The sequence below is a fragment of the Ursus maritimus genome, unplaced genomic scaffold (assembly GCF_017311325.1).
Source record: "Ursus maritimus isolate PB19 unplaced genomic scaffold, ASM1731132v1 scaffold_12, whole genome shotgun sequence".
Taxonomy (NCBI): domain Eukaryota; kingdom Metazoa; phylum Chordata; class Mammalia; order Carnivora; family Ursidae; genus Ursus; species Ursus maritimus.
The window spans coordinates 1,377,880-1,404,535 of NW_024423564.1; the positions used below are offsets into that span (position 1 = coordinate 1,377,880).

General features: G+C 49.1%; 1 protein-coding gene across 1 annotated transcript; it reads left to right on the plus strand.

Annotated features, from left to right (window-relative positions):
• Nucleotides 1-11,984: 11,984 nt before the first annotated feature.
• On the plus strand, nucleotides 11,985-23,072 carry S100A10 (S100 calcium binding protein A10). Its single transcript, XM_040626734.1, has 3 exons — nucleotides 11,985-12,130; nucleotides 19,519-19,671; nucleotides 22,670-23,072. The coding sequence occupies exons 2-3, from the start codon at nucleotides 19,540-19,542 to the stop codon at nucleotides 22,829-22,831; spliced, it is 294 nt and encodes a 97-aa protein (XP_040482668.1). The 5' UTR covers nucleotides 11,985-12,130; nucleotides 19,519-19,539; the 3' UTR covers nucleotides 22,832-23,072.
• The last annotated feature ends 3,584 nt before the right edge of the window (nucleotides 23,073-26,656 follow it).

The following is a 26,656-nucleotide window of genomic DNA, read 5'->3' on the forward strand; positions in this document are numbered from 1 at the left end:
CACTTTTGTCATCAGACATACATAAGTATTGAACTTTCAGCATTCCTTACAGTATTCCAAATAAAGTTCAAGTTTCTTCCCTCAGCACTGGAGGCTGTTTGTGACCTGGCCCTTCAGGGATCCCATGTCCTGATCTCCCGCAACCTCCAAACACACACCGCTTATAACCACCGAACCCTCCAGATTACCTATTATTTCTCCAGGTGTCCCTTCCTTACTCCCTCCCTCCCCCACCTTCCTCACCTGGGTAGCTCAGACTCCACCTCCAGATTAGCCTCGAATGGCCTCCCCTGCAAGAAGCCTCCCCTATCTCCCCCACCTCTGCTCTCTGCTCTGCTCTCCAGCAACAACCAAGGGCACCTCGGCCATGACGCTGTTCACCTTTACGTGTTGTTTTGTCTGCCTGCCCTGCTAGACTGGGATTCCCGAAGGCAGAGACAATGTCTTTATTTCTGTTTCCACAGCATCTAGACAGTGTCAGGCATAAAGTTGGCACTCAATAACTTTCTGAATGAATATACCAGAACGATCTATAAAATGTAATGAGTTTCCCAAATATTGGTTATTGTTATCCTCACTTTGAAAATGAACGGCTTCAGAGAGGTGAAGTGACTTGCCCTAGGTCTCAAAGCTAATCAGTGGGGAAGCCTGAATTCAAACCTCATTTTTCTAATCCTCTTTCGACTTCACCACAGCTGCTACCATTAAATATTCACAAGGAAAAAACAATGTTACCGTGGGTTGCGTCAAGTTGATGGACAGCTGTCTCATACCGGAAGTTTTTCTGTCATTAATAGACCTTGATGACACATCTACCGTTAACTTTTAAGAACAGATGAAGCTGAGAAGCATGAATGTGTTTTAAAACACGAAGGGCTTTAACTCATATTTGCTAGAATAGGTGACAGATATTAAATCAGATTTTTCACAAAGAGAAAGTGGGCACACTCAAGCTGAGCTGGGCTGTGGGGGCTTTCCCTGCAGTCCATCCTCAGGTGTCCCAGCGGGTTCTTAAGCGAAGGGCACGTGGCTCCGAGCCAGAGCCGCTGTCCCCAGCAGCCTGTGTTGACCAGCGATTTACACTCCCTGCCAACATCCTCCGTATTCTGCTCAGATGACACAATACACCAAGACAAATCTCTGTCCCCAAGGAACCTACAGGCCCTGACGGACACAAACAACCACACAAACAATTTCTACACCCTGTGATAAGGGCCATGGGGTGCTAAGGGAGGCCCGAAGACCAACATCCAGCCCTGTAGGGGGAGGATTCAGGGAGGCTTCATGATGAAATGACATCCGACCAGAACCTTGAGGGTGCCTGGCTCTGCAATCAGCCAGTACTTCCACCCTCTGATCTCCCTTCACTGTTTTCCCTCACAGCCTGTGTCCTCCCCTGCAGCACGAATTCCTCTCAAGGACAAGGAATTGCTGCCTTCATCCCTGCATTCCCTGAAGCACCTAGCCCAGCAGCTACGTCCTGCTTTCCAAATCCCAGTATGATGCTGTCGTCGCTGGGCTGAGCCTGGCCAGGAAAACCTCTGTGGGCACCAGGCATCCTTCCAGGACCCCAGCCTGACCACCAGCATGTGCAGGAAGCCATGGGGCCCTGTCCAGGGAAGCAGGCTCCGTGCAGCAACAACTGGGAAAGCCAGTGTCTACACACTCTCCCAAGTCACCATGCCAGGGGTAGGTCCAACAATTTGAGACTAATCAAAAGTAGGTCATTTCCACCTGGAACCCCACTAGCACCTTGTTCAGCACCTTCCTCCCCAACCAGTGTCTCCTCCCTGCGTTTGGCAGGCACCACAGTGATACAGGTGCCCAGGCTGGAAAATTTCAGGTGGTTGTGCTCCTTCCTCCTCCTCAGGTCCCCAGCTCAGTGGGGAAGCCCCGCAGATTCTTCCTGAACATTTTTCTCAAATCTGTACCCTCCTGCCCACTGTCACCGCCGTCATTCGAATTGAGGCCTGCATCATCCCCACCACCATCTCCTGGCTCCCACTCTCCCTGCTCCAGTTGGCTACTCTGGCTTCTGTGGTTTAATTGTGTCTCCAATTTAAATCTTTAGCCTGGAGTTCAAGCTAGTCCTTCCCCCAACCCAAGCCTTTTTCCAGCTGTACTTACTGTTTCTCCAAATGTGTCCTGACATTCGCCCCTCTGTGGTTCTATTCCTGTTAACCCCGTGGACTGCCCTCCCCTCTGATTGTTCCAAGTGCCACATCAATGCCTGTCAGAGGGGACAGCACCCAACCTTCAAGGCTCACTTCAAACCCTGCATCTCCCATGAAGTTATTCCTAAGGGTCCTAGCCAACAGGGAGGCGACCATTCTGAACCCCACTGGTCTTACTGTCTGCACTTGCGCAACACTGACCACAGACAGGACCTCCTATCAGAACTATTCGTGAACACCGCCTAGGTTCTGGTTACACTCTGAAGCAGCTAGCCGTCCTCGTTGTTGCTCTACCCAAAGAAAGGGAGAGCCGGCTGGCGGCAAGAGCAAGGCTCCGAGACTAGGCTTAGTGGGGTTCTGACAGGGCCATAATAAGCCCTCAGGTAAGTTATTTAATCTCGCTGCGATTCTGTTCCTCATCTGCAGACAGACTCAACATCCATCATATAGGGTGTCTGGGAGACTAGAGATGATATATGCAAACCACAGTGGCTTATAATGACCATAATCAATCCGAAACACTTCTTGAGGTGACTACACAGAACAGACTATTGCAGACTATAGAACTATCATGTCAACTCTTTAAAAGATTTTATTTATTTGTTTGTCGGAGAAAGAGAGAGCACAAGCAGGAGGAGCAGCAGGCAGAGGGAGAAGCAGGCTTACCGCCGAGCAAGGAACCCGATGCGGGACTCGATCCAGGACCGTGGGATCATGACCTGAGCCAAAGGTGGAAGCTTAACCCACTGAGCGAAACTTGGATTACATTTCTCTTCCTACGATATGACCAGTATAGACCTCAAAGATGCCCCTATTGATTACCGGCAAGCACATTCTCCAACAACTAGGCACTCTGGATTTCAACATATTTTGCTCAAAACAGTTAGAATGAATTACTTAAAAGCCAACCAATCAAACTGGTTGAATTCTATGCCCTATTTGAGGTTTTGATCACTATGGCATCAAGCACTACTTTAACCTAAATCTCTACTTTCGGACGCCCGAGTGGCTCAGTCAGTTGAGCGTCTGCCTGCGTATGCTCGGGTCACGATCCCAGGGCCCTAGAACTGAGTCTCACATTGGGCTCCTTGCTCAGCAGGGAGCCTGCTTCTCTCTCTGCCTGCCGCTCCCCCTGCTTGTGCTGTCTCTCTCTCTGATAAATAAATAACATCTTTTTAAAAAATAATGAAATAAAATAAATCTCAACTTTCACTTTTTGTTTGTTTTTTGTTTTTCTGGGTTTTTTGCCTCTCTTACATGGAAATTACTGTTCCCACAACCCCAGCCCTGAGAAATACTACCAAAGGCATGGGCGAATAGGGCAGGGTACCAACCTAAATCACAGCCTCCATCTCAAGCCAACTGGGTAAACTCCCCAGCCCCATATTCACTCCTGGGGTGCCTTGAGCAAGGCTTCCTGCCCCTTATCCTCCTGAGGCCGCAAGGAAGAAAGCCAACACCACAGCAGAGCTACTCACGCCACAGCCACCAGAGGGTCCCACAGCATTAGCTAGGAAGCAAGGACACACCCTCTCCCGGAGCGAATCCCTGCGGGCGCCCCACTGCACTTCCCCTTGCTTCCAGCCGGGAAACAGGATTGCCAGGAAACCCCGGAGCTAGCTGCACACTGATGCTGTTGAGGCATCAGTTCTTTTTATTTTTTTTAATTTTTTGATGTAAAGTTTGATGATTCATTAGTTGCATATAACACCCAGTGCACCATGCAATACGTGCCCTCCTTACTACCCATCACCAGCCTATCCCATTCCCCCACCCCCCTCCCCTCTGGAGCCCTATTTGTTTCTCAGAGTCCATAGTCTGACCAAGCAGCCAGCTTTTGTTTTTTTGTGGGGCTTTCTTTTTTTTTTTTTTTAGATTTATGTATTTATTTGAGAGAGAGAGAGAGAGAGAGAGAGCACCCACAGGGGGAGGGGCAGGGAGAGAGAAACTTCAGCAGACTCCTCGCTGAGCTCTGAGCCGGAGGCTGGGCTCGGTCTCGCAACCCCGAAATCACTACCCTCCGAGATCATGACCTGAGCCAGCCGAAACCAAGAGTCGGACTTTCAACCGACCGTGCCACTCAGGGGCCCCCTAAGCAGCCGGCTTTTCACAAAGGGTTCGACTCACCAGGGCCCCATCGGTCTGAGCCCTCCCCAGCTACATTCCAGTACCACCAACGAACACACGGTCTCTGTGGCTCAAACAACTTGTTTTCACAGAGCCCCCAGAATTTCTGCCTGGAGCACCACTTGCTCTCCAGTGTTAGTAGAGGAGAAGGAGCTGCATGTGAGACTGGCAGATCATAGCTGAGAAGGAGCCCCTCCCCTGCAGCGTTCGCCCCAGCACCCGGCATTCTTGGGGTTCAGACAAGCTGCTGCTCTATTACGTAACTCAAAGCACAGGGTCTTTTTTGCTTCCTCCTTGCAAGAGACCAGGGAAATCAGTCTCTCGTGACAAGAAAAATGGAAAAGGAAAGCTAAAATTTCCAGATTTTTCTTTGTTGCCCACCCCAATCCATAACACCAAGTGGATTCACAAACTTTTTTTTTTTTTAAGATTTTTTATTTATTTGAGAGAGAGAGAGAAAGGGGAAGGGGCAGAGGGAAAGAAAGAGAGAGAGAGAGAATCTTTTTTTTTTTAATGTTTTTTTATTATATTATGTTAGTCACCATACGGTACATCCCCGGTTTCCGATGTAAAGTTCGATGATTTGTTAGTTGCGTATAACACCCAGTGCACCATGCAATACGTGCCCTCCTTACTACCCATCACCAGTCTATCCCATTCCCCCACCCCCTCCCCTCTGAAGCCCTCAGTTTGTTTCTCAGAGTCCATAGTCTCTCATGCTTCATTCCCCCTTCTGATTACCCCCCCTTTCTTTATCCCTTTCTTCCCCTACCGATCTTCCTACTTCTTATGTTCCATAGATGAGAGAAACCATATGATAGTTGCCTTCCCTGCTTGACTTATTTCACTTAGCATTAAAGAGAGAGAATCTTAAGCAAACTCTGCGCTGAGCCCAGAGCCTGACTTGGGGCTGGATCTCACAACCCTAAGATCACCACCTAAGCCGAAACCAAGACTCAGATGCCTAACCGACTGTGCCAACCAGGTGCCCCAGATTCACTTATAACAGATTTTCATTCAGGTTTTGATTGTCTCTTCTGGAGTATTTACTAAGAGACTGGAATATCCAGGAAAATACTTCTAAATTCTAAGACCTGGGGCTCCTGGGTGAATCAGTGGATTAAGCGTCTGCCTTCGGCTCAGGTCATGATCTCGGGGTTCTGGGATAGAGCCCTGTGTCCAGTTCTCTGCTTAGCAGGGAGTCTGCTTCTCCCTCTCCCTCTGCGCTCGCTCTCCCTCTCTCAACTAATAAAATCTTTTAAAAAACACTAATAATAACTGCAAGACCTTAAGGGGCTGGTTCCTACCATCAGGATGACTGCACATAAATCACCTCATATAATTCCCATAATAATTACCCCCCAGGATAGGAATTTAAGGGATTTTATAGATGAGGAAACAGAGCATAGAGACTCACCCGCCCGTGGCACAAAGCAATCCTGCAGCAGAGCCAGGATTCAATACAGGCCCATCCAGCTTAACCCACCTCCACTTAATATTAATTATGGTTGACATGAGTGTGGCACTTACAATGTGCCAGGCACTCAGCTAAGCATTTACATGCATTTTCTCATTTATATTCACAACATCCCTGTGAGGCAGGCACTAAGATCAAGTCCCTTTTCCAAATGAGAAAACTAAAATTTGGAAAGGTTAGGTGACATATGCGAGATCACACGGCTAATGAGAGGCCCAGAAACAGGATCCACCTCAAGTCTGTGCTCTTCACCACCATGTTGAGATACAGCAGATGGTGCCTTCTACCTCATGTCCTGTCACCCTCCCCTCTGCTCCCCATGCTGAAGCCCAAGGATGGCTTTTCAATTCCCCTGCCCACCTCCCGGTCTCGGCACTTGCTTTTCCCTCCACAGGGAAAGCTTCCTCCTGGCCCTGCTCTATTTGCAACCGTAGCACCTCCTTGTTCTCTAAGCCTTCAGTATACTCTTCCATGACTTTTTTTAAAGATTTTATTCATTTATTTGCCAGAGAGAGAGAGCGAGAGAGCGCGCACAAGCATGGGGGAGGAGCATTACAGAGAGAAGCGGACTCCCCGCTGAGCGGGGAGCCCGATGCGGGACTCGATCCCAGGACCCTGGGATCATGACCTGTGCTGAAGGCAGACGCTTAACCCACTGAGCCACCCAGGCGTCCCTCTTCCCTGACTTTTTACCTAAAACACATCCCCTTCAATTTTTCTGTCATTCAGACTCCTGTTTGTCCCATCATGGCCCTCATTACAACCTACCACAATTTTTATATTAGTTTAGTTTCCCCTTTACTTGTATTTTGTCTTTCCCATTAGAATGTAAGGCCTCGGAAATGTGTGTCTTGGTCACTGACATAGCAAGTCCCCAGACCATACCACGTATTGGAAGGTGCTCAGTAAAAAAAAAAAAAAAAAAAAAAAAAAATTAAAGTGGAATTTGCAGCTCACTTATAGAAGAAGCAGGGAGTTTCCACCCCCAAGCTAAGAATTCTGTGTTTAAAAGGAAGGAAGGAAGGGAGAAGACACAAGCTACAGTCCTTCAGCTTTTCCTGTCCCAAAAGATAAGTTACCATAGCAAATACATAGCCTCTATGGAACCCTCCGGCGCCCTGGAGGGAAGACAAAATCACACACCACAGACCTTGAGCCACGGGAACAGCCCTGCTTGGCCTCCCTAGAGCTTCTGGTTCACAGAGGAAGGGACCACACGGAAGCTGGGTCACTGTGCAGACCATGGTCACTCATGGTCAGTCGCTGGTTCGTTTTTTTCTGACAACCCAGAAGATCGGTGTCTGTCCCCACTTTGCCCAGAAGGAGACTCAAGTTCACAGTGCTGTGATGACCTGCCCAGAGCCTGGCAGCTGGGAAGGTGGATAGCCACTCATATTCCTTTAACATTCTTCAGTGACTCCCTGTTACCTTCAAAAACAAGCTCCAAACTCCTTAGGAGAGTATCTCAGGTGCCCCAGGAAAGGCATCGCCTCTCGGGACTGGGGCCGTTCCTGGGATAGAAACACTACTCCACAATTCCTTGCTCTGGCGCATGCTTGTCCCTCCTGTCCACCCCCACACAGGACAAGCCCTCCTTGTCCTTTAAGATTTCAGATAGGAATCTATCCTGAGAAAATAAATAGGTGGGCAAAGATGTTTATTCAAAAGTAGTCCTATTGTATACCGTTATAACGTAGGCAGTAAAAACGAAAAACTGGTACCAACCTAAATGTCCTATTTCTCTGTTTAGGGTGTACTAGTATAGCCACTTTGGGGGGGTTGTTGTTTTGTTTTGTTTTCTGGATTGCCAGCAGCTAGTCTTGACCAGGCAACTCTACATTCATGGTTTCCAGCCGAAGTGCCGTGGAAGACTGGGGGACTCCTTACCAGGGCCCCTCACTCCTTATCAGGCCCCAACCTGAAGTTGATCTCACTGACAGAGACAATTTCCGCTTGCTACAGCTACGATTCACACCAGTAGCACAATTTCCGGGCACACAGCATGTGGAGCTAGGCTGCCCGCAGTTTCTGTGTGCTGCAGGCACAACCTGATACACGCGAAGAAACAAAGACGGTGTCTGTCTTCGCCAGACCTGGGAGAACTGCGCCTCCTGAGTATCCGAGAGAGTCTTAGGGAGGAAAGCTGGCTCGACTCTCCCAGTGCGACCGGTAGGATCGTGTAATTCCCACACGCCAGACTGAACCTTGCTGAGCGTGCTGCCAGCATTACTAGCACTCGAAAGAATGCCATTCTACCTGTCAGGGTTATGCTGTACCAAGTAAACCCCAAATCCCCCAGTTCTCTCTCACCCACATAACTATTCCAGGGAAGCCGTGCCTGGCTAGCAGGTGGTTTTCCTCCCCCCCTCAGTGATTCTGTAGCTCGGGCCCCTTCCAGCTGTGATTCGTCCAACCCTAAAGCCTCAGCGTCTCTGCCATGGAAAGAAAAAATGTGGTAAAGTCACCTCTTAACCAATTTGGTGGGCAAGTGACACACGTCACTTCCAGTTCCATTCGGCGGTGACTAGTCAGACTCCCACTTAAGTGCATGATTCCTGGCCGAGCAGCTACAGGGAGCCACTCCTCTCCACTCCGATGGGACAAACACACATTTCTGGCAAATAGGCCGCCCTCTGAGCGGCAGCTACAAAGCCCAAAAGGTGAAGAACCACCAGCTAACGGGTTTTGTTTCCACACTGAGAAGAGGACAACTCCCACTGTTGCCGTGGTCGTGGAACAATGCCCCCTGCTCCCAGGATTTAGTACACCAGAACATACCACAGACCCGCTGGAGAGCTTCAACATTGCCTTCTCTTCACTCCGGGGACCACACTGAGTCAGGCCTCTGTTCCCATTCCTTGGATGGCTCTTAACCTAAAAAATAAACTGCCAGTCATTTTACCAGCAAATATGGGTTTATCTGGGAACAGCAGAGAATTACAAACTGGGACAAGCAAACGTAGGCAAGCCAGAACAAAAGAGGACTGCTCCTTTATAGAGGAAATTGGAAGTTCACAGGCACTGTTATAAACGTCAAGTCCATTCAAGTAAACTGGGAATGTGAAGGGTAGTGGCTTTTCATTGGCTGAGTTGTGACCGTCTCTCATTGGCTGGACTGTACTAGAAAGCCTTCCTCCCTCCCACCTGGATAGTAAAGTAGCATCCACCAGCAAGGTCCCTCCCTTCCTGTTGGGTCTGCAATTGATGAGTGCTAGCATATGAGAGCTCCCCCTGCTGGCTTAGTGACTCCATTTTAAACACGATTCTCTCACTGATTTTCACAGGGCCATTCTGTCTGTTCCTTTCCGCACAAATTCCCTTCCCCTTGCTACTCTACCATCCTTGCTGGGCAGCTCTGGCTCAGGCACTGCTGCCTGATCCGATTGGTTGTCACTAGGGAAACAGAGCTGGCTCCACTGTATGCATGTGGTTTACCAGGCAAAACTACTTTCTGAAGGAAGAACTGCCTGGGGGCGCCTGAGTGGCTCAGTTGGTTGGGAGTCGGCCTGCAGCTCAGGTCATGACCCCAGGGTCCTGGGAGAGAGTCCTGCGACAGACTCCCTGCTCAACGGGGAGTCTGCTTCTCCCTCCCCTTCTACCTGCCACTCCCCCTGCTTGTGCTCTCCCTCTCTCTCTCTCTCTCTCACTCTGTCAAATAAATAAACAAAATCTTTAAAAAGAAAAAAAAAGAAAGAACTGCCTGGCACAACCTCTTCTAGAGGGAGATTATAAGCATGGCAGGTACTTGGGACTTTATGGACCAGAACAAAATCGTAAAAAACTGCACAAAGGCAGAGACAGCAGCCATCCTACTGACCATTTTCACCACTGCATCCTCAGCACTTAACAGGGTTTCAGAAACCCAGTTCCCTCCGTCTTTGGAGCCACAGCTGCTAGGACCCGGGAGGCCTCAGAGTCTGGTACCAGCAACCAGAAGAAGGCAGTAGAGAAGCTACAGTGTAGCTGAATAGGGGGAAAAAGTATGAGTGAATGAATAAGCATGTTCCTGACAAATACTTAATGACAGAAAACAGTAAAAAGAGAAAGAAAGAAAAAAGAAAGGAGATAAAAGATAAAGTATTATGGAACAAAAATAGAACACATAATTCTATAATCAGTGAGATCACAATTTAGAAATCCCACATCAAAAGCAAAAACAAAAAATTACTTATTTTTGACAATCTTCGGCGCCTCCTACCCCTTCACTAAATAACAACCACCCGACCCACCGATGGATTTAATAGCAGCTGTCACAGTGGCTACTGTTCACCAGTTCAGGCTGATGTCTGACTGCTCTTCAAGGAAGAGTGGGTGTGCTCCTGGGCTACGGGAGGCGCTGAGTTCTTCCTTCCTAACGCACTGCATCTGCAGCTTTTTCTTTGCCGCCCACTTTTCTGGCAGCAAGTTGTATGTTTGGGGAGAGGTGGGACAGCAGCCTGGACCCAGATCCATTGCCTCAACTCATTTTATCTGAATTCTCTTTAGGGATCAAATTTGAGAATGCCCTCTGGGTTCAATTTTTTAAAATACCCCTCCGTCCCCCCAACAAATCCCCAAATTACAAATGCACTCACACACACACACACACACACACACACACACACACACACACACCAGATGTATAAGAAGACTAGAAAACACAGAAGTGTTTATCTTTGGTTCATAGGTTTACAAATAATTGTATTTCCTCTTCCATACATTGGTATATTTTCCAAACCTATAATAAGAATGTAAGTTTTTTTACAATCAGGTTTAAAAGTCACAATAAGTGTCATTGTTATTTTTAAAACATCGACCAAATGTTGCCTCCTCCAGGAATTGCTCTGTCAACATTCTCGAAGTATCCCCTAGTGTCCTCTACCATTCACTGGGGGCACCGGATTTTAATGGTTCGCTTATCTATCTTCCAACAAGATTTGAAGCTCTTTGAGGGAAGAAACTGAATCCCCAGGGCCTGCCACATATACTGAGTATTCCTAAAGGTTTGTGGATCAAATGAAGAAATCAAGTAAGCAAGCATATACAAACTCAGGTGCTCTCAATCTAAATCCAGTTTCATCTTCCCTGGGACTAACGGGATCCAGGATTTTCTCCACCCTTGACTATAACCTGGGGACTGGGAAAAACTTGGGAAGCATATGGCAAGATTTTGAAGAACTCCCCAGTGAACAGTCACCACCAGGGTTGCAGGATCCCAGCATGAGTGAGAACTGAAATCCAAACTGGGTTTTCCTAGCAAGAGCCAAGTTTAGTCACATGGTAGCACTTGGAGGATTCCCCGAGTCTGCTCATTCCTTTAGGATCACTCACTCCACTCCTCCCAGGACCTCCCCTGGGAACAAAGGAAAACCCAGGACTTGGGACTGGGCGCTTTTCCACCAACAGCTGCTAGTAGTTTGCATTTAACCCTAAACAGCAGTTAAAAGAAATGGGGGGAGGAGGGAAACACTGTGCATCCAGTAGAAACACTTAGGTTTTCTCTAAATTTCTTCCAGAAATTTCTCCTAAAGCATTTCGAGAACCAAACAGGCCAGTTACAGAACAAAAAGGAGGCTTAGGAACTTTGGTCTCAACGATGTCAACTACAACTGAAGAGGAACTATCCACCACGTGAAGCCTTACACACTGAGGGTCAATCCCTTGTTCCACAAAGGATCTGCGTGGGAGCCACCAAGCCCACAGCACCCTCCACCCGCACCCTGCGGGGCAGGCTTAGGCAGGGAACGGGCTTCTCCGCCAGCTGTAGGCTGACAGGGCCACAGGCCACGAAGACCCTCCGGACTGACGTCCAGGCCTAACCTGCGAACACGACGCCTTGGCGGTCGTTAGGACTCCACGTGCCCCTCCCTCCCTGCGGTACCAGAATCTAGGCATTAATTCCTAGACCCGTAGGTTACCGAAGAGCCGCCCACGTCTGGTTCTGGGCCAGCGCGCCCCACCCGCAGGACGGCTGGATTCTCTGATTTCCGCGCGCGCTCGCTCTCTAAAACCAAACCCGAGAGGAAGGGCACGGCCCAGGGCGGGGATGCCCTGAAATATTCGAGAGCCCTCGAGTAGGAAGAGACGTTCTCAAGAATGCTGCAGGCGAGGTGAGAGCGGGCGGAGGCCGAGGCGCCGCGGCACGGCCGGGAGGGCGTGTGCCTGCGCCCGGCGTGGGGGGGACAGGAAGAGGAGGGCGGGGGAAGGGGTGGGGTGAGCGCGGCCCGGACAGCGGCCGAGGCTCCTCCCGCCTCCCCCTCCCCCACCCCACCCCCCACCCCCCGCCCCGTACTAAGGCTCCCAGCCCGCCGCGCTCTGCTCACTGGCCGTGCGTCCCAGCCAGCTAATCGTCCCCGCCGCGCCTCGGGCCAAGGTGAGTTTCGCCCGCCGCTGCCGGGCCGCCCCCAGCCCCGACCTGGCGCCCGGGGAAGCCCCCGCCTCGGCTGCCCGGGCTTCGCGCGGTGTTCTGGGCGCCGGGGGTTGCTGCGTGTCCACTTCTCAGCCCTGGGCCACACCCTGGCGAGGCGGGCAGCGCCCCTGCCCAGATCCTTGCGGACCGGAGGAGGAGCGCTCGTCCTTTATTCCAGCGCCTCGGTGTCGGCGCCCGGCGGCCTCTGCCCTCTCCTCCCTTTCCGTTTCTCCTTACCCCCGCTTTTCCTACTTTTCCACTAGTCTCCCGGGTTATCCGAAACCCCGCTTCTCGCCCCTTCCTGGCTGGCATGTTTCTCTGTGGGCTTCGGCTGCAGGCTGACCTCCGGCCAGTTGTGTGTGGCGTCCTCTGAGCTGGACGGCCCGAGCTGGCCGTGTTGGCAGCTGGCGGATTCCCTTCCTAAAGGGCACTGCTCAGTCCCTCGCCCAAGTGCAGCTGGTTGGGCTTCCTGTTGTCTGTGTTTAGGTCTACTTGTTTTCTTTATAAAGCTTGGCTGGCAGTTGGTGGTGGAGAGGGGAATAGATGAAGCGATTTCCCTACTGAAAGGATTCCCTTCTTGTGATCTTCATTAAACAAGTGGAACTATAAAGAGGGGAAGGGCAGCCTTGATGAAAGACCTCCCAATCCAGGTTAATCTGGCCGGGTGCAATGAGACGAGATAGACTTGCGGTTCGAACCGGGTCACCACTTGAGCTTAGCCAAAGGAATGCTGCTTCCTCCAGCCCTGGACACTGCTAACTGTCCAGTTAGACTCCACCTAACCGGGACTCTGCCAAGTCGGGTGGCTGGAGCTGGTGAGGAAAGCAAGGACAGCCGAACAGCTACAAGCTAGGCAGAAGAGAGCCCTAGGCCAGACTCTGAAATACATCAAGCCCACCCCTCTTCCCTCCCAAGGGGAGCTGGGAACATGGTGCAGGGCCTGGTGAGCACAAAGGACTCCCAGATTCTCCTAGTGCAGGCCTGTGACTCAGCTGTGAGACCATGTGGGTGTGGCCCCCGGATGGTTCCAGATACTTTCTGCAGATGGTTCGGACAGAACACTCCCTGAAGTAGAAGGGGAACTGTGCCATCTCAGAGGGCATTTTCCAAGAGGAAGTGAGTCACACCAGGATTGGCCAGCTATCTGAAGGCGAGGTTTCTTGAGTGATCTGTGGGTGAGGGCAGCAACTGGATTGGCAGGGCCACGGTGAGATGTCCCGTTGTTGGATGGTTGGCCTGTATGCCCCCTGGCAGGCTGCCTCAGCTTGACTTGTGCGGTAGCTCTTCCCGTCAAGATGTTTTCAGCAGTTGCTGCAGGTTTCCACTCCCGCCCCCCCTGCAGCTTGAGTTTCAGACTGCTGCTGTGGATCTCTATGGCCTGTGCTTCGGGGAGGCCGGGCTCATGGAAACACCGTGACAGTGATCTTGGCCTCCAGCATGTTTCAGCAAACTTCAGAAGATAATACCAGAGGGGCGCCTGGGTGGCACAGCGGTTAAGCATCTGCCTTCGGCTCAGGGCATGATCCCGGCGTTGTGGGATCGAGCCCCACATCAGGCTCCTAGCAGAGGAGCCTGCTTCTTCTCTCCCACTCCCCCTGCTTGTGTTCCCTCTTGCTGGCTGTCTCTCTCTCTGTCAAATAAATAAATAAAATCTTTAAAAAAAAAAAAAAAAAGAAGATAATACCAGAGGCTGGTGCAGAAATGAGTTCATAGAACTCATGTGAGATCTCTTCATCCTTCACTCCTATCCTGTTTCCATTTAGTTGTCTCTCCTCGATGGCATACATGCCTTCCTTGACAGCCAGAAGCTCCTTTCTTCATCGTGGTCCTTGGCCCACCATTTGAAGTTTCTTCTTTCAGTTCTTCCAGTTTTCTTGAGGGTGTACTGGACAAAAAGCATGCTGATTTCTAGGTGATACTCTTCCCTGGCTTTTCTTACAAACAATATCAGATGGGCCCTTTTCCTTCCGTGTCTGACCTTTGACCAGCCTCTCAAGGAGCCACCCCAGTGAAGTCAGACCTTGGGCTGGGTGGAGCTGAGACTGGGTGCCTCCCGGCTTTCCAATGAGAGTTCCAAAAATGTGGCTTTTTTAGAGCACTACCCACTTGGTATGCCCTTGGATACAGCCCAATATTTCAAAGATGAGGGAAACAATGGGATCTTTTCAGGGTTATGATGTATAAATTAGTGCTCTGAGTGCTGGGAAAGCTGGAATGAAGTTTTAGCATCTTTCTTAAGCTTTTCATTTTCCTGGGGACTCAACAATTTAGGAATCTTGTACCGAAAACAAAAAGAATGAATTTGCTTATTTTTTAACAATCTTCAGCACTTCCTACCCCTTCACTAAATAACAACCACCCGACCCACCGATGGATTTAATAGCAGCTGTCACAGTGGCTACTGTTCACCAGTTCAGGCTGATGTCTGACTGCTCTTCAAGGAAGAGTGGGTGTGCTCCTGGGCTACGGGAGGCGCTGAGTTCTTCCTTCCTAACGCATTGCATCTGGAGCTTTTTCTTTGCCGCCCACTTTTTTGGCAGCAAGTTGTATGTTTGGGGAGAGGTGGGACAGCAGCCTGGACCCAGATCCATTGCCTCAACTCATTTTTTCTGAATTCTCTTTAGGGATCAAATTTAAAAAGACCTTCTGTGTTCAATTTTCAAACAACAACAACAACCACCCCCCCCCTTTTTTTTTTCTTTTCAAAATCTCCAAAGCAAAGGGAAGGAAACCTCAAACACATTTTTAAATAACAGATGTTTGTTTTGACTGACACCCCGCCAATTATTTTCTGGGTGGGCTGTAAGAAAACTAGGGTATGGACAAGACACAGAAGAGCAAAGTAAATCAGACCTCTTGCTCTTTAGAAGTGTCCTTTTTGAAATTACGGTCTGGATCTGGGCATGGGTCCAGAGCAGACATTTGGGATTATTCAGGAGCAGACACTTTTCTAAGGAGGCCTCCTGTTCCCTGCTACTCCCAGGAGAATCAAAATGTACATTATTGTCACTTTCATTCTTACCACTTCATTGAGCAGGCTGTGGGAGGGCAGGGTGCGCAAGGAACCCACAATCTGTGGGGAAAGAATCAGAAACACAATTAGCTAGAATTCAGGATATATTTTTAAATAGTATGCCATTAGCTGGTGAACTCCCCAAAGGCAAGCACCATGGAGAGAGAGCAAGTGAGAGAGAGAGAGAGAGAGAGAGAGAGTGTGTGTGTATGTGTGTGTGTGTGTGCGCGCGCGCGCACCGGCCTAACATCAGGGGCGTGCACAACAGGTGTTCAGTGTAGGACCAGAAGTGGAAAGTTTAATTCCCACCACTGTGACTAACTTTGTGAAGCCCCGAGAGAAAACTACACAGAGAAAGACCACAGAGGCCTGAGCCTCTGTCTTACAGACGTCTTACCCCGGCAAACAGGCAGGGAGGACACACGGACACCAGAATAAAATGACTCCATAAAAACGCAAGAACGACGAGGTAGTCAGTCTGTGGAGCTCGCAGTGAGAGCCAAGACACAAGAAAACAGCAGGCGTGAGAAGAGAAAGAGAAGTCATGTTCAGGGTCTGGCCAGACCTGTTTATCAGGACACGTTTTTTTTCCTGCGCTCATGGAATGTGCTTTCCTTGGTGCCCTGCTGTTGCGTTCCCAGGCAGCCCCTGTGGGCCCCTTCCCCAGCTTCTCCCAGCTTCACATCCTGCTGAGCTCCGAACTAGTGTTTGCAGTCTAGACCTGGGTAGTCACACCTGCACTTCAGGGCCTGCCAAGGGGTTCGTCTGATTTATTCATTCAGTTATTTAGCAAACACACATCGTGTGCTTCATAGATAGACCAGAATAATTCACACTTCTTAACCTAGAGGATCTTAAATCTGAGAGACAGACAGGTGAAAGATTAAATGGATTGAGGTTTCAGGCGCAGGACTAGGTTGTCCTGAGTACGGAGAGGATGCTGCCTCCTCTCAGCCCCAGGCCCCAGGCCCCCCAGTGAAAGTGGAGCGAAGGGTGTCACGTGACTGGGGGGGGGGAAGCACCAGATTCAGGTCCCTGAACTGGCTACTTTAGTCACCAGTGGTCAGCCCTGCAGCCTGCCCCACCCAAGACTGGAGGGCCGCTGACTCAGTGGCGCAGCAGCTGTACTTGGGGAAGAGCTCCGTGAACAGCTCTAATCACAACTTTTCCCCCTTTTTCCTTCATCCTGCTTTAAAACCAGTGCACTGTCTCCTCCTTCAAAACAGAATAATTTGCTTGTAGCTGTGCTCAGTGCTGTCTGGGTGCTGGTTCCTGATGAGACTGTGGGCATCTCCTCTGGTTTTCAAAGCCATTCACCTCCATGAACTCAGACTCCTGGCTAGTCACTGTTCTGCATTCTTGTTTCAAAGGTCTACCTGACAAATAGGGAATCAGCTGGCTGCTGTACTTACGGCCCATTCGTTAAATAAAACAGAGAGGGGGACGGGAAGATGGGGGACCCAGTGGGGCAGGCTTGTGGCTTCAGAGAGGAAAGCTTCGAAATGAATGGGGACAAGGATGGGACTGGAGTGACCCGAGACCTGAGCGAACGCGGGTTAGACTGGCCTCACTCTCTTGAAGAAGATACTCAGGGGTGGCCAAGATTTCCTGCTTACAACTTACATTTCTTAGAAGTTCCTAAATTAGCTTGTTCTCCTATTATGGGGCCCCTACCATACTGTGTCCTCTTTCTTACTTCTCTGGCTTTGCTTTTCCCTCTGCTCTGCTCTGTGCAGAAGGTGAACTGGGTGTCTGGCAGCCAGGTCCAATTTTGGCATCTTTGGGAATAAGTTGTGAAGTACCCTACCGCTCTGAGCTTAGACATAGGTTTTTTTTAAACCTGTGGTCACTGACTCCTTTCCTGAGTTATTTCAGAACTGGGGTGGGATCCCACATCTTTCTCTCATAGGTGACTCAGTCGGCTCAGTTCTCTTAAACTGCTGGACTTCCAGAACAATCCAGGCAAGGGCAACTCCATCCAGGAACCGTGGGTTGCCATCTACAACCACTCGGGCTGTGCAGGAAGGGAGGGAAAAGGGTGTGGCTCCCCTGGAATTCATCTCACAGTGGACCTTGAAGCATTGATTTGCTGACTTCTCTAAGAGAACTGCCTTTCAGATGAATCATACCAGATTCCGGTGTATAGCGTTCTCTAGAGTTGCACATTCTTTGGCATGCTGGTTCCTGCACTTTTCTGGGGACTAAGGGGATAGAATTTACAATTCATAAGTGTAATTGCTCAATCCCCGCGGTCACCAACTAACTCCACCTTCTCCTCTGTAACAGATAGCATTTAGAAATCTGTGTTGAATACAGATCCGTCAGCAGCAGGAACCAGACTGAAACCATGTTTCTGATTTCTTTGGGCACTCTTCAGCCCGGGAAGGTGCCAGCCTCTCCCTCAGCCTGTGCTCAAAACTGATTCCTGGGACGTGCAGTTTTGGGGGCCTTTTTTATTTATTTTTTTAAAGATTTTTTTTTTATTTATTTGACAGAATGAGAGAGAGAGAGAGAGGCGCACAAGCAGGGGGAGCAGCAGGCAGAGAGGGAGAGGGAGAAGCAGGCTCCCCGCTGAGCAGGGAGCCCAATACGGGGCTCAATTCCAGGCCCCTGGGATCATGACCTGAGCCAAAGGCAGATGCTTAACCAACTGAGCCGCCCAGGCTCCCTTTTTTAGGATTTTTTATTTGTTTTTTGTTGTTGTTTGGTTTGGAGTGGGATACTACTGTCTCCATTCAAGTTCACCGGTTTTCTCTCCACTCGCATGATCTTTTTTTTTTTTTTTAAAGATTTTGTTTATTTATTTGACAGAGAGACAGCCAGCGAGAGAAGGAACACAAGCAGGGGGAGTGGGAGAGGAAGAAGCAGGCTCTCAGTGGAGCAGGGAGCCCGATGCTTGGCTCGATCCCAGAACGCCAGGATCACGCCCTGAGCCAAAGGCAGACGCTTAACGACTGAGCCACCCAGGCGCCCCTCCACTAGCATGATCTTAAGTGATGTTAGCCAAAACTACTCTGTTCTGGCCAAAGCATTCCTTCCAATTAAGCCAAAATCCACTGAGCTCCTGTTAAGTACCAGGCACTGGGTCTTGATGTGGCATATGCCTCCAGATCATTATACCTGAATATAATGATCTGACATGTTTCCTTTCCCTCCCTTTAAACACTTTTTTTTTTTAATTTTATTTATTTGTCAGAGAGAGAGCACAAGCAGGAGGAGGGGCAGGCAGAGGGAGAAGCAGGCTTCCCGCTGAGCAAGGAACCTGATGTGGGGCTCCATCCCAGGACCCCGGGATCATGACCCCAGCCCGAGGCAGACACCCAACCAACTGAGCCACCCAGGCATCCCTAAACACTTTCTGGTGGAAAGTTCTTGCTCTCCCATTGTGCCCCAGACCGACAGCGGCTCTTCTGTGCTTCCTGCCAAAAACCAGGTCCCCAGAAGAGTTAGGGAGATACTGTTACTTGTTCTGGTTCAAGAAACTAGATAATGAGCTTTGGGTAGCTTTGAGAAACTGCATTTTACTACCAGAGATGCAAATGTCTGTACCGCAAGCAGTAACAAGTTCAGACTTTTAGTAAAGAGTACACACCCAGCGGACAAAATTCATTTGTAAGCAGATTTCTATTTTTCTTTTTCTTCTTTTCTTTTTTTTTTTAAGAGAGAGAGCGTGTGCACGTGCATGGCGGTGGGGGTGGGGAGGGAGGCGCATTGCAGAGGGAGAGGGAGAGAGAATCTTAAGACTCTGTGCTGAGTGGGGCCCAATCTCACGATCCTGAGATCACAACCTGAGCCAAAACCAGGAGCCGGACACTCAGCCAACTGCGCCACCCAGGCGCCCTGTGAGCAGGTTTCTAAACCTAGACTCAGACTGAATCAGGTTACCTAGTTAAGCTTGGAGGGTTGAAGTTTTCTATATTAACCAGGCTTGACTGTGTGGGTTGTTCGTATTCAGACATATCTAAGAGTCCCATATACCAGTGCCAAGAGAAAAGTTGAAACCTCTGCTCTTTCGCTAGATGCTTTGTCAGCTAAAAAGACGGACACTGACCTAGCTTTTCCAAGTGATTAGAGTTTGTATTCCTCATTAGGCGATTTATGCAGAATTGGTGGGCAACTAGACAAATTCCTCGTTCAGAGCACCAATACCTGAGGTGCCCATTTCCATCAGCAGGAAGCCCAACGCCTGGGGTGAACTGGGCTTTAGATTCATTGACCATTAGAGCTGGAAGGGGTCACATGAGTGACCTAATCATTCTCCTTCCAGTTACCCACAGAGGACTGGCAATATATGTGGCTTTAAAGGTTATGTAAACTCTTTCTTTACATCTTTTAAAAGGTTTCAATAGACCTCACCAAAATGCCGTCTCAAATGGAACACGCCATGGAAACCATGATGTTCACGTTTCACAAGTTTGCTGGGGATAAAGGCTACTTAACAAAGGAGGACCTGAGAGTGCTCATGGAAAAGGAGTTCCCTGGATTTTTGGAAGTAAGTGCTGAAAGGCCCGGAAAGAGCCAGACACGAACCCCAGTGCTTCTAGCCCTGGTTGCTGTTCCTTCCTCTTTCCATCCCTTCCCTGCAGAGGCCACTAATAGAAAGGTGTCTTTGTTCCTTTACTTATTAAACATTATTGAGTGCCTACTGTTTATGAGATATCGCAGGGAAAGCAGAAGGTAGAGAAGACACAGTCCTCAAGGAGCTTATAATTTGGAGGTGAAATAAGGCTGCACACCCATAACCACAAGATGTCCGTTGAGACAGAGACAGAGAAAAAAGGCCTCTCACCAGAGAGACATCAACCAGGAAGTGGCTGCCTCTGGTCATAAACCTGGCACTGGAGATGCCACATTCTGGTCACATCCACTCTGAGCAATTTGCATCTCTTCTTAAATCCCTTCAGCTAAAGGCTTTTTAAAAATATGTGTCCTGTTCTATAAAGGAACAGTGTCGAGCATCTGCTGCATGAGAGCCAAGCAGGACTCCAGAAATCACTGCTTTCCGCACTGAAAATGCTATGAGAACACGGGAGCATGGCTTGAGTCCCACGGACTGAGGGGCCCATCAGGGCTAGGAGAGGACTCTGCCATCAGCTCAGATACCTCACTCAGGACGTTAGGCCACAAGGCACAGTTGTCCTTTTACATCGTAGGCCCTCAAGACATGGTTGTGGTACTTAACCGAAGGGGAAACGTTGCTTGACAAAATACTAGCATGAAATGCAAGCCCCTCTTTCCCTGCCACTACCGTGGTCATTTGAAAGGATCATTACTGGGGCGCCTGGGTGGCTCAGTCAGTTAAGCAGCTGCCTTTGGCTCAGGTCACGATCCCAGGGTTCTGGGATCGAGCCCCATGTTGAGCCCCATGTCGGGCTCTCCGCTCAGCGGGGGAGCCTACTCCTCCCTCTGCCTCTGCCTGCAGCTCTGCCGGCTTCTGCGCTCGCTCTCTCTGTCAAATAAATAAATAAAATCTTGAAAGAATAAAAGAGAGAGAGAGAAAGAAAGAAAGAAAGAAAGAAAGAAAGAAAGAAAGAGAGAGAGAGAGAGGGAGGGAGGGAGGAAGGGAGGAAGGGAGGAAGGAAGGAAGGAAGGAAGGAAGGAAGGAAGGAAGGAAGGATGGTTACTGTGCGTGGGGTAGAGAACTGCATCAGCCTCTAATGGGTGAAGGGAGAGGATGTTGAAGGGCTGGGTCCCGTGTCTTGTCATCTGCCTGATGGTTAGCACATTAGTCAAGCCCCTGCCTCCTGCCTCGGTAACCACGGGGTTTCACAGTACGCTCTACTGACATGTCATCAATACCAGTTAAGTCAACAGATACCAGTAGCCCAGCTGTGGGCTCACAGCTGCAGGTACCACAACGCAGCCCCGAAGGAGACAGAAGACGCTTTGCTTTGCTCTTGTCATCCTCTGATAGCAGCCCCAGACAGGAGTTAGAAGATCTGGCTTTGTCCTGACACTGGGCAGGTGGCTCTGGTTTCTGGGCCTCTGTTCCGGCCCCTGTCATTGAGAGGGCTGCACACGATTACTTGCGCTCTCTGTGATGCTTCCAGGCAAGCAGACAGCGCAGGGGCATGTGTTCACTGTAAGCCTGCCCTTCGCACAGAGGCCTTCCCCTCGTACTAAACCCTTGTTAACTGTGCTGTTGCGTAAAATGAGGAGCGGGGATGAACATCACGTGAGACCCAGACTCTCCCCATGAAGGCTTTGTGGCATGAGAAACATGAAGGGCGTACGGAGTTCGGAGCACCGAACACGGTGGCGTCCTATGTTCCAGGCATGGGCCCTAATTCCAGGCACACCCACACTCGCTGCACTGACAAAGCATTTTGTTTTTTGTTTTTTTTTTAAAGATTTTATTTATTTATTCAACAGAGATAGAGACAGCCAGCGAGAGAGGGAACACAAGCAGGGGGAGTGGGAGAGGAAGAAGCAGGCTCCCAGCGGAGGAGCCTGATGTGGGGCTCGATCCCGTAATGCCGGGATCACGCCCTGAGCCAAAGGCAGACGCTTAACCACTGTGCCACCCAGGCACCCCAAAGTATTTTGTTTCTAAAGTTGACCCTAGTGTCATCTAAATTTGACCACAGCCAGGAAGCTGGGGGTGAGGCCAGAATTAAACCAACCCGAAGTGGAGGCAGCCACACAGAGTGAGTCGTAGTTCATGGCTTAGGATGGAGTTTATTTTCCTCAAGTGGGAAGTGCGGCTGCTTTAGCATAGGGGATTTCTGGGTGCAGTGTGGAAACATCCAGCACACCTGAGACACTGAGTGTGAGTTCCCTCACTCGTGCGCCAAGTCTGTGACATTATGGAGACTTTCCCTGAATGCCCGAACCCTCCAGAGGGCCGCATTTCCCTCCCTGGTTGATGGTCTGGCCTCGTAGGACAGCCACACTTCCCACTTCTGACCGTTCACTAGGAAAGGAGTGATCTGAAACTTAGTCCCTAAATTATCTTACGCGATCTTTTCTTAAGGAGTGTCCTTTTTAAGGATTTGCCCGTGCTATCAGAAATAAACACTCGCTGAGAGAATGTAGGCTGACACTACAAAAAATGGGGAGTTTACGGGGGTTCTTAGGCAGAATCCTGTGATTCTGAAAGTTGTGGAAACGGCTGAACTAGAAACAGAGCAGGTCAGAAGGTCATGCCAGGTTCACAGTGGCAAATGCGGTGGACTGAGAATTCGGAGGAGGCCTGCTCTATCTTCTCTGCCATGAATCTCCTCTTTCTAGAAATAGGCAGTTCCTAAGACCCCTATAGCCTATGAAAGGATACCACAGGAACCTCTTTCCTCGCTTAATAATATGAATTTACTGAAATGCTCTCTCGAGGCAGAAAAATACATTTAGGTGACCTCCAAAGATCACTTACAACCTAAAACAAGAGTTCAGATAATTGGAAGATGCTATCAATGGTTGTCAGCAGGGCCAATCAGAGAAGTTTGTCACAGTAACCACTGACCGATATTTCTTGCCTTTGTTCTTTTTTTCAGAATCAAAAAGACCCTCTGGCCGTGGACAAAATAATGAAGGACCTAGACCAGTGCCGAGACGGCAGAGTGGGCTTTCAGAGCTTCTTCTCGCTAATCGCTGGGCTCACCATCGCGTGCAATGACTATTTTGTAATACACATGAAGCAGAAGGGAAAGAAGTAGGCAACACTGAGCAACACTCCCGCCCAATGAGAGTTCTCCCGAAGGGTCTCTTACGGAATCTGTCCCACAGCTTCCCCCTGTATAAAGGATTCCATGAGCAGATCGGGACCCTCCAAAAATGAACAAATAAAATCCAGCCCCCATTTGAGAAGCAGAGAAAGAGAAGTCAGATAAGCTTTTGATTTTTATATTGCTTGCATCCTCTTGCCCCCAATAAACAAATTCCTTTTTTAGTTCCTCACTTGAGATGGAATGTTTGTTCCTTCTTCAGAAATGCTTGGTCCCTGCTTCATTCCCCAAGAGCCTGCATGCCCTGGGGCAGCCGGCGCACCACACAGCAGGCAAGGCTGGCGAGCGCTCTCCGTTCAGGCTTGGAGCCTGACTTCCCTGGTCGACACGCCCCTGGAGCTGTGTCTAGCTGAGGGACCAAAACTCCAAGGATTAAGAGAAGGCACTTCAAGAATATACCCTAATTTTCTAATTACTGAGCACTGTCTTGTCTAGTTAAGTCAGCCTTTCCAATAAGCTCTTGGAATGCTGAGATGTCAGAGTCCAGTTTTCATGCAGTTTCGGCAAAGTCTCAGGTAAAACTAAGTCCATAAGGCGACCGATCGAGAAACCGAGTCTGGTGCGATGCTGCGGTGACTACACACTAACATATGTTGAGTTGTCGTGAGAGGTCGTGACTGGACTGAGATGGCAGGAGATAGGTTAGCACGACTTACAGAACGGGGTGGGCCTTTTCTGTGAAAATGAAGTGCCAGTACTAACGTCTTAAAAAACAGCAAAATGGTTCTCGCAGCCTTGTCTGCGCCCATTACGAGCTTCAGCGTACGTGCACTGTGTGCTGTATGCTTACTGATAACAATACTCTGTTTTCATGGAGAGATGATGAATGAATTGGCACATGAAATTGTTACAATTAAACAGGTCAGTGAAGAGGGAAACATCTGTTCTTGTGATTGGACACAGCTACATAATTTTGGGGAAAAGCTCCGTATAAGGTCATCCATATTCACAAGGAAAAGCATGCAAAAAGGAACAGCTAGTTTCCCAAAACTAGCTTTGGGAAAAAAAATCCGTAATAAAACCAAGGTCAAAGATCACAATTCCAGCCATTTAATTTTGTCTCGGCCAAGAAATGAACAAGGTAAGACTACTCACAGGTTTGCAGTGATGGGATTATATCAGGTTCCCAAAGAGGGATTTATTACAAGATGTTAAAAGGAGGGAGGGTTGGGGTGCCTGGGTGGCACAGTGGTTAAGCTTCTGCCTTCAGCTCAGGGCGTGATCCCGGCGTTCTGGGATCGAGTCCCACATCAGGCTCCTCCGCTATGAGCCTGCTTCTTCCTCTCCCACTCCCCCTGTTTGTGTTCCCTCTCTCACTGGCTGTCTCTATCTCTGTCAAATAAATAAATAAATAAATAAAAGGAGGGAGGGTTCGCTCCCAGGGAATGTCCTGTCACAGAACTGGGCCACCAAGAGGGCTGCTGGCTCAGGAAGCGGTCTGCTGACCTGGGAAGCCCTGGCGGCAGCGGGCAGCTGCAGAACCACACATCCCGGATACCCACTTCCCCGCCTCTTTCCACACAGGACTGGCTCCGCACCCAAGGCTCAAGGAAGCGCATCTAATTTGCACAACTGCACTCGCATCAGAGCCCTAACTTTAAGGGAGCCTGGGAAATAAGAGTTCCACATTTTCCAACCTCGGCACATTAGGAGTTGACCCATCCACCATGCCTACCACAGTGATGATTTTCTTTTTTAGGATTTTATCCACTGATTTAAGAAAGAGAGAGAGAGACAGAGCGCGCAGGTGCGCATGAGCAGGGGGGAGGGGCAGAGGGCTGAGCAGAGAGCCTGACTATCATGACCTGAGCCAAGGGAGACGCTCAACCGACTGAGCCACCCAGGTGCCCCAACCACAGTGATGATTCTTAATTCTAAGGGAAGTCTTCCAACCTGTAGGTTAAAGAAACTGTGGCTCTAAGGAAAGAAGGCTCTAAAAAGATAACTTCTGACGGCTACAGGGAATGGAAAAGAAGCTGACCCATCACAGTCAAGCAAACTGTCTGTCTAAGGAATGTGTATCAGCCCAGCTTTACCCCTTTAGTTTACACCACCTGCCTCCTGGGACAGATGTGTTTACTGAGTATTATAAACTTGGTGTTCAAGTCACAAACGGGCAAGTGAAATTGTAACACAGGGATGTACTGTGGGCTCAGATGTCCCCAAATCCACAGCAAGCTTTCACACTCTAAACCTCTCTGCCTGAAAACAAAGAGAACTAGTCCAGGAGAGATTCTGGGCTTAGGGCAGAGGAGTTTCAATTTATGTTCATAGTGGGTATGTAGAGTCCAAAAAATTCTAAAGCAGTGTGTTATTCCTAGAAGATGACCCCAGACTCTGGCATTCAGAATAGTCCCCAATGCCAGGGAACCATCTGGGTGTGTGTGCATGTTGGAGCTGGTGGGGGGGGGAAATAACACACTGTCCTTATGTTAGCCCCATTGCTCAAAACAGAGAGTTTTGAGCTAGTACAAAGAAAATAAAAAAGGGTTCAAAACCTAACGTGGCTCTCCATGCCAACATAAACAACGGATCCCACAATCTGACCGTGTAGGCTTCAAGAGTCACCGCCTAATGGCTCCCAGAGGGCAAAGCTGTGATTATGCCAACAGCCATCAAGAGGAACCTCTGGAAAATTCCACTCATTCTGCTACAGGGCTGAGTTGTAAAAGCAGATCCCGCCCCTCTCCACACCCAGTTCTGAAGGAAGAACGGATGGCAGTGCGGAAGCGCAGCTCATTTTCTCTCTTGGACCCCATGCCCTTGTCCAAGTCCCCAGAACATGAGCCAATTACCTGTGGTTTAATATTTTTCTATTAAAGTATTTTAACATTTAAAATTTAATAAATTAATACTTTAATATTTAAATAAAATATCTAAAAATATTTTCTATTTTCTAAGCCATCTCCATGGGAGACCAAGGGCAAGTATATATACCTCTTTCTCAATTTGGCCAACTTGGAAGTGATCGTTTATCTTCTCCAGCTCTTAACCCCAGAGGGATAGTTGTGAATAGGAATTCATTCATTTGACAATTATTTACAAGGGCTATCTATGGGAATGACACTGAGCAAAGTTTTGTGGTGAATAGAAAGAGGCAGATGCCCTCAGCACCTAATCAAGATTGCAATCCGGTTGAAAGATAATAGACAAAGCGGACAAAAAATAAATAACAACACAACGGAGCATTGGCAAGAGTGAGGTAGGATGGGCACCCTTGGTCACCGTTGACAGGAAAGTAATTTCTACAGCCTTTGGGGGAGGCAAAGTTGGCAGTGTACACCAGCCCCCTTCAATGTGTTGTTTTTGACCTAACGTCTCTATGCCAGGAGAATTAATCCTAACAAAGTCACAAAAGCTCATTACAAAGATTCATTTACAAAGATACTTGATGCAACAATCTTTGGAGTAGCTAAAACCTGAATACGATTTCAAGGTCCAACAATAGGGTTAAATAAGTATGGGGACGCCTGGGTGGCTCAGTCAGTTAGGCATCTGCCTTTGGCTTGGGTTGTGATCCCAGGGTCCTGGAATCGAGTCCTGCATTGGGCTCCTTGCTTCTCCCTCTGCCTGCTTCTCCCTCTGCCTGTTGCTCCCCCTGCTTGTGCGCACTTTCTCGAATAAAAAAATAAAATCTTCAAATATATATATATATACTTATTTATTTTTTATTATTTTAAAAAGATTTAATTTATTTATTTGTCAGCGAGAGAGACTGCACAAGCAGGGAGAGTGGCAGGCAGAGGGAGAGGGAGA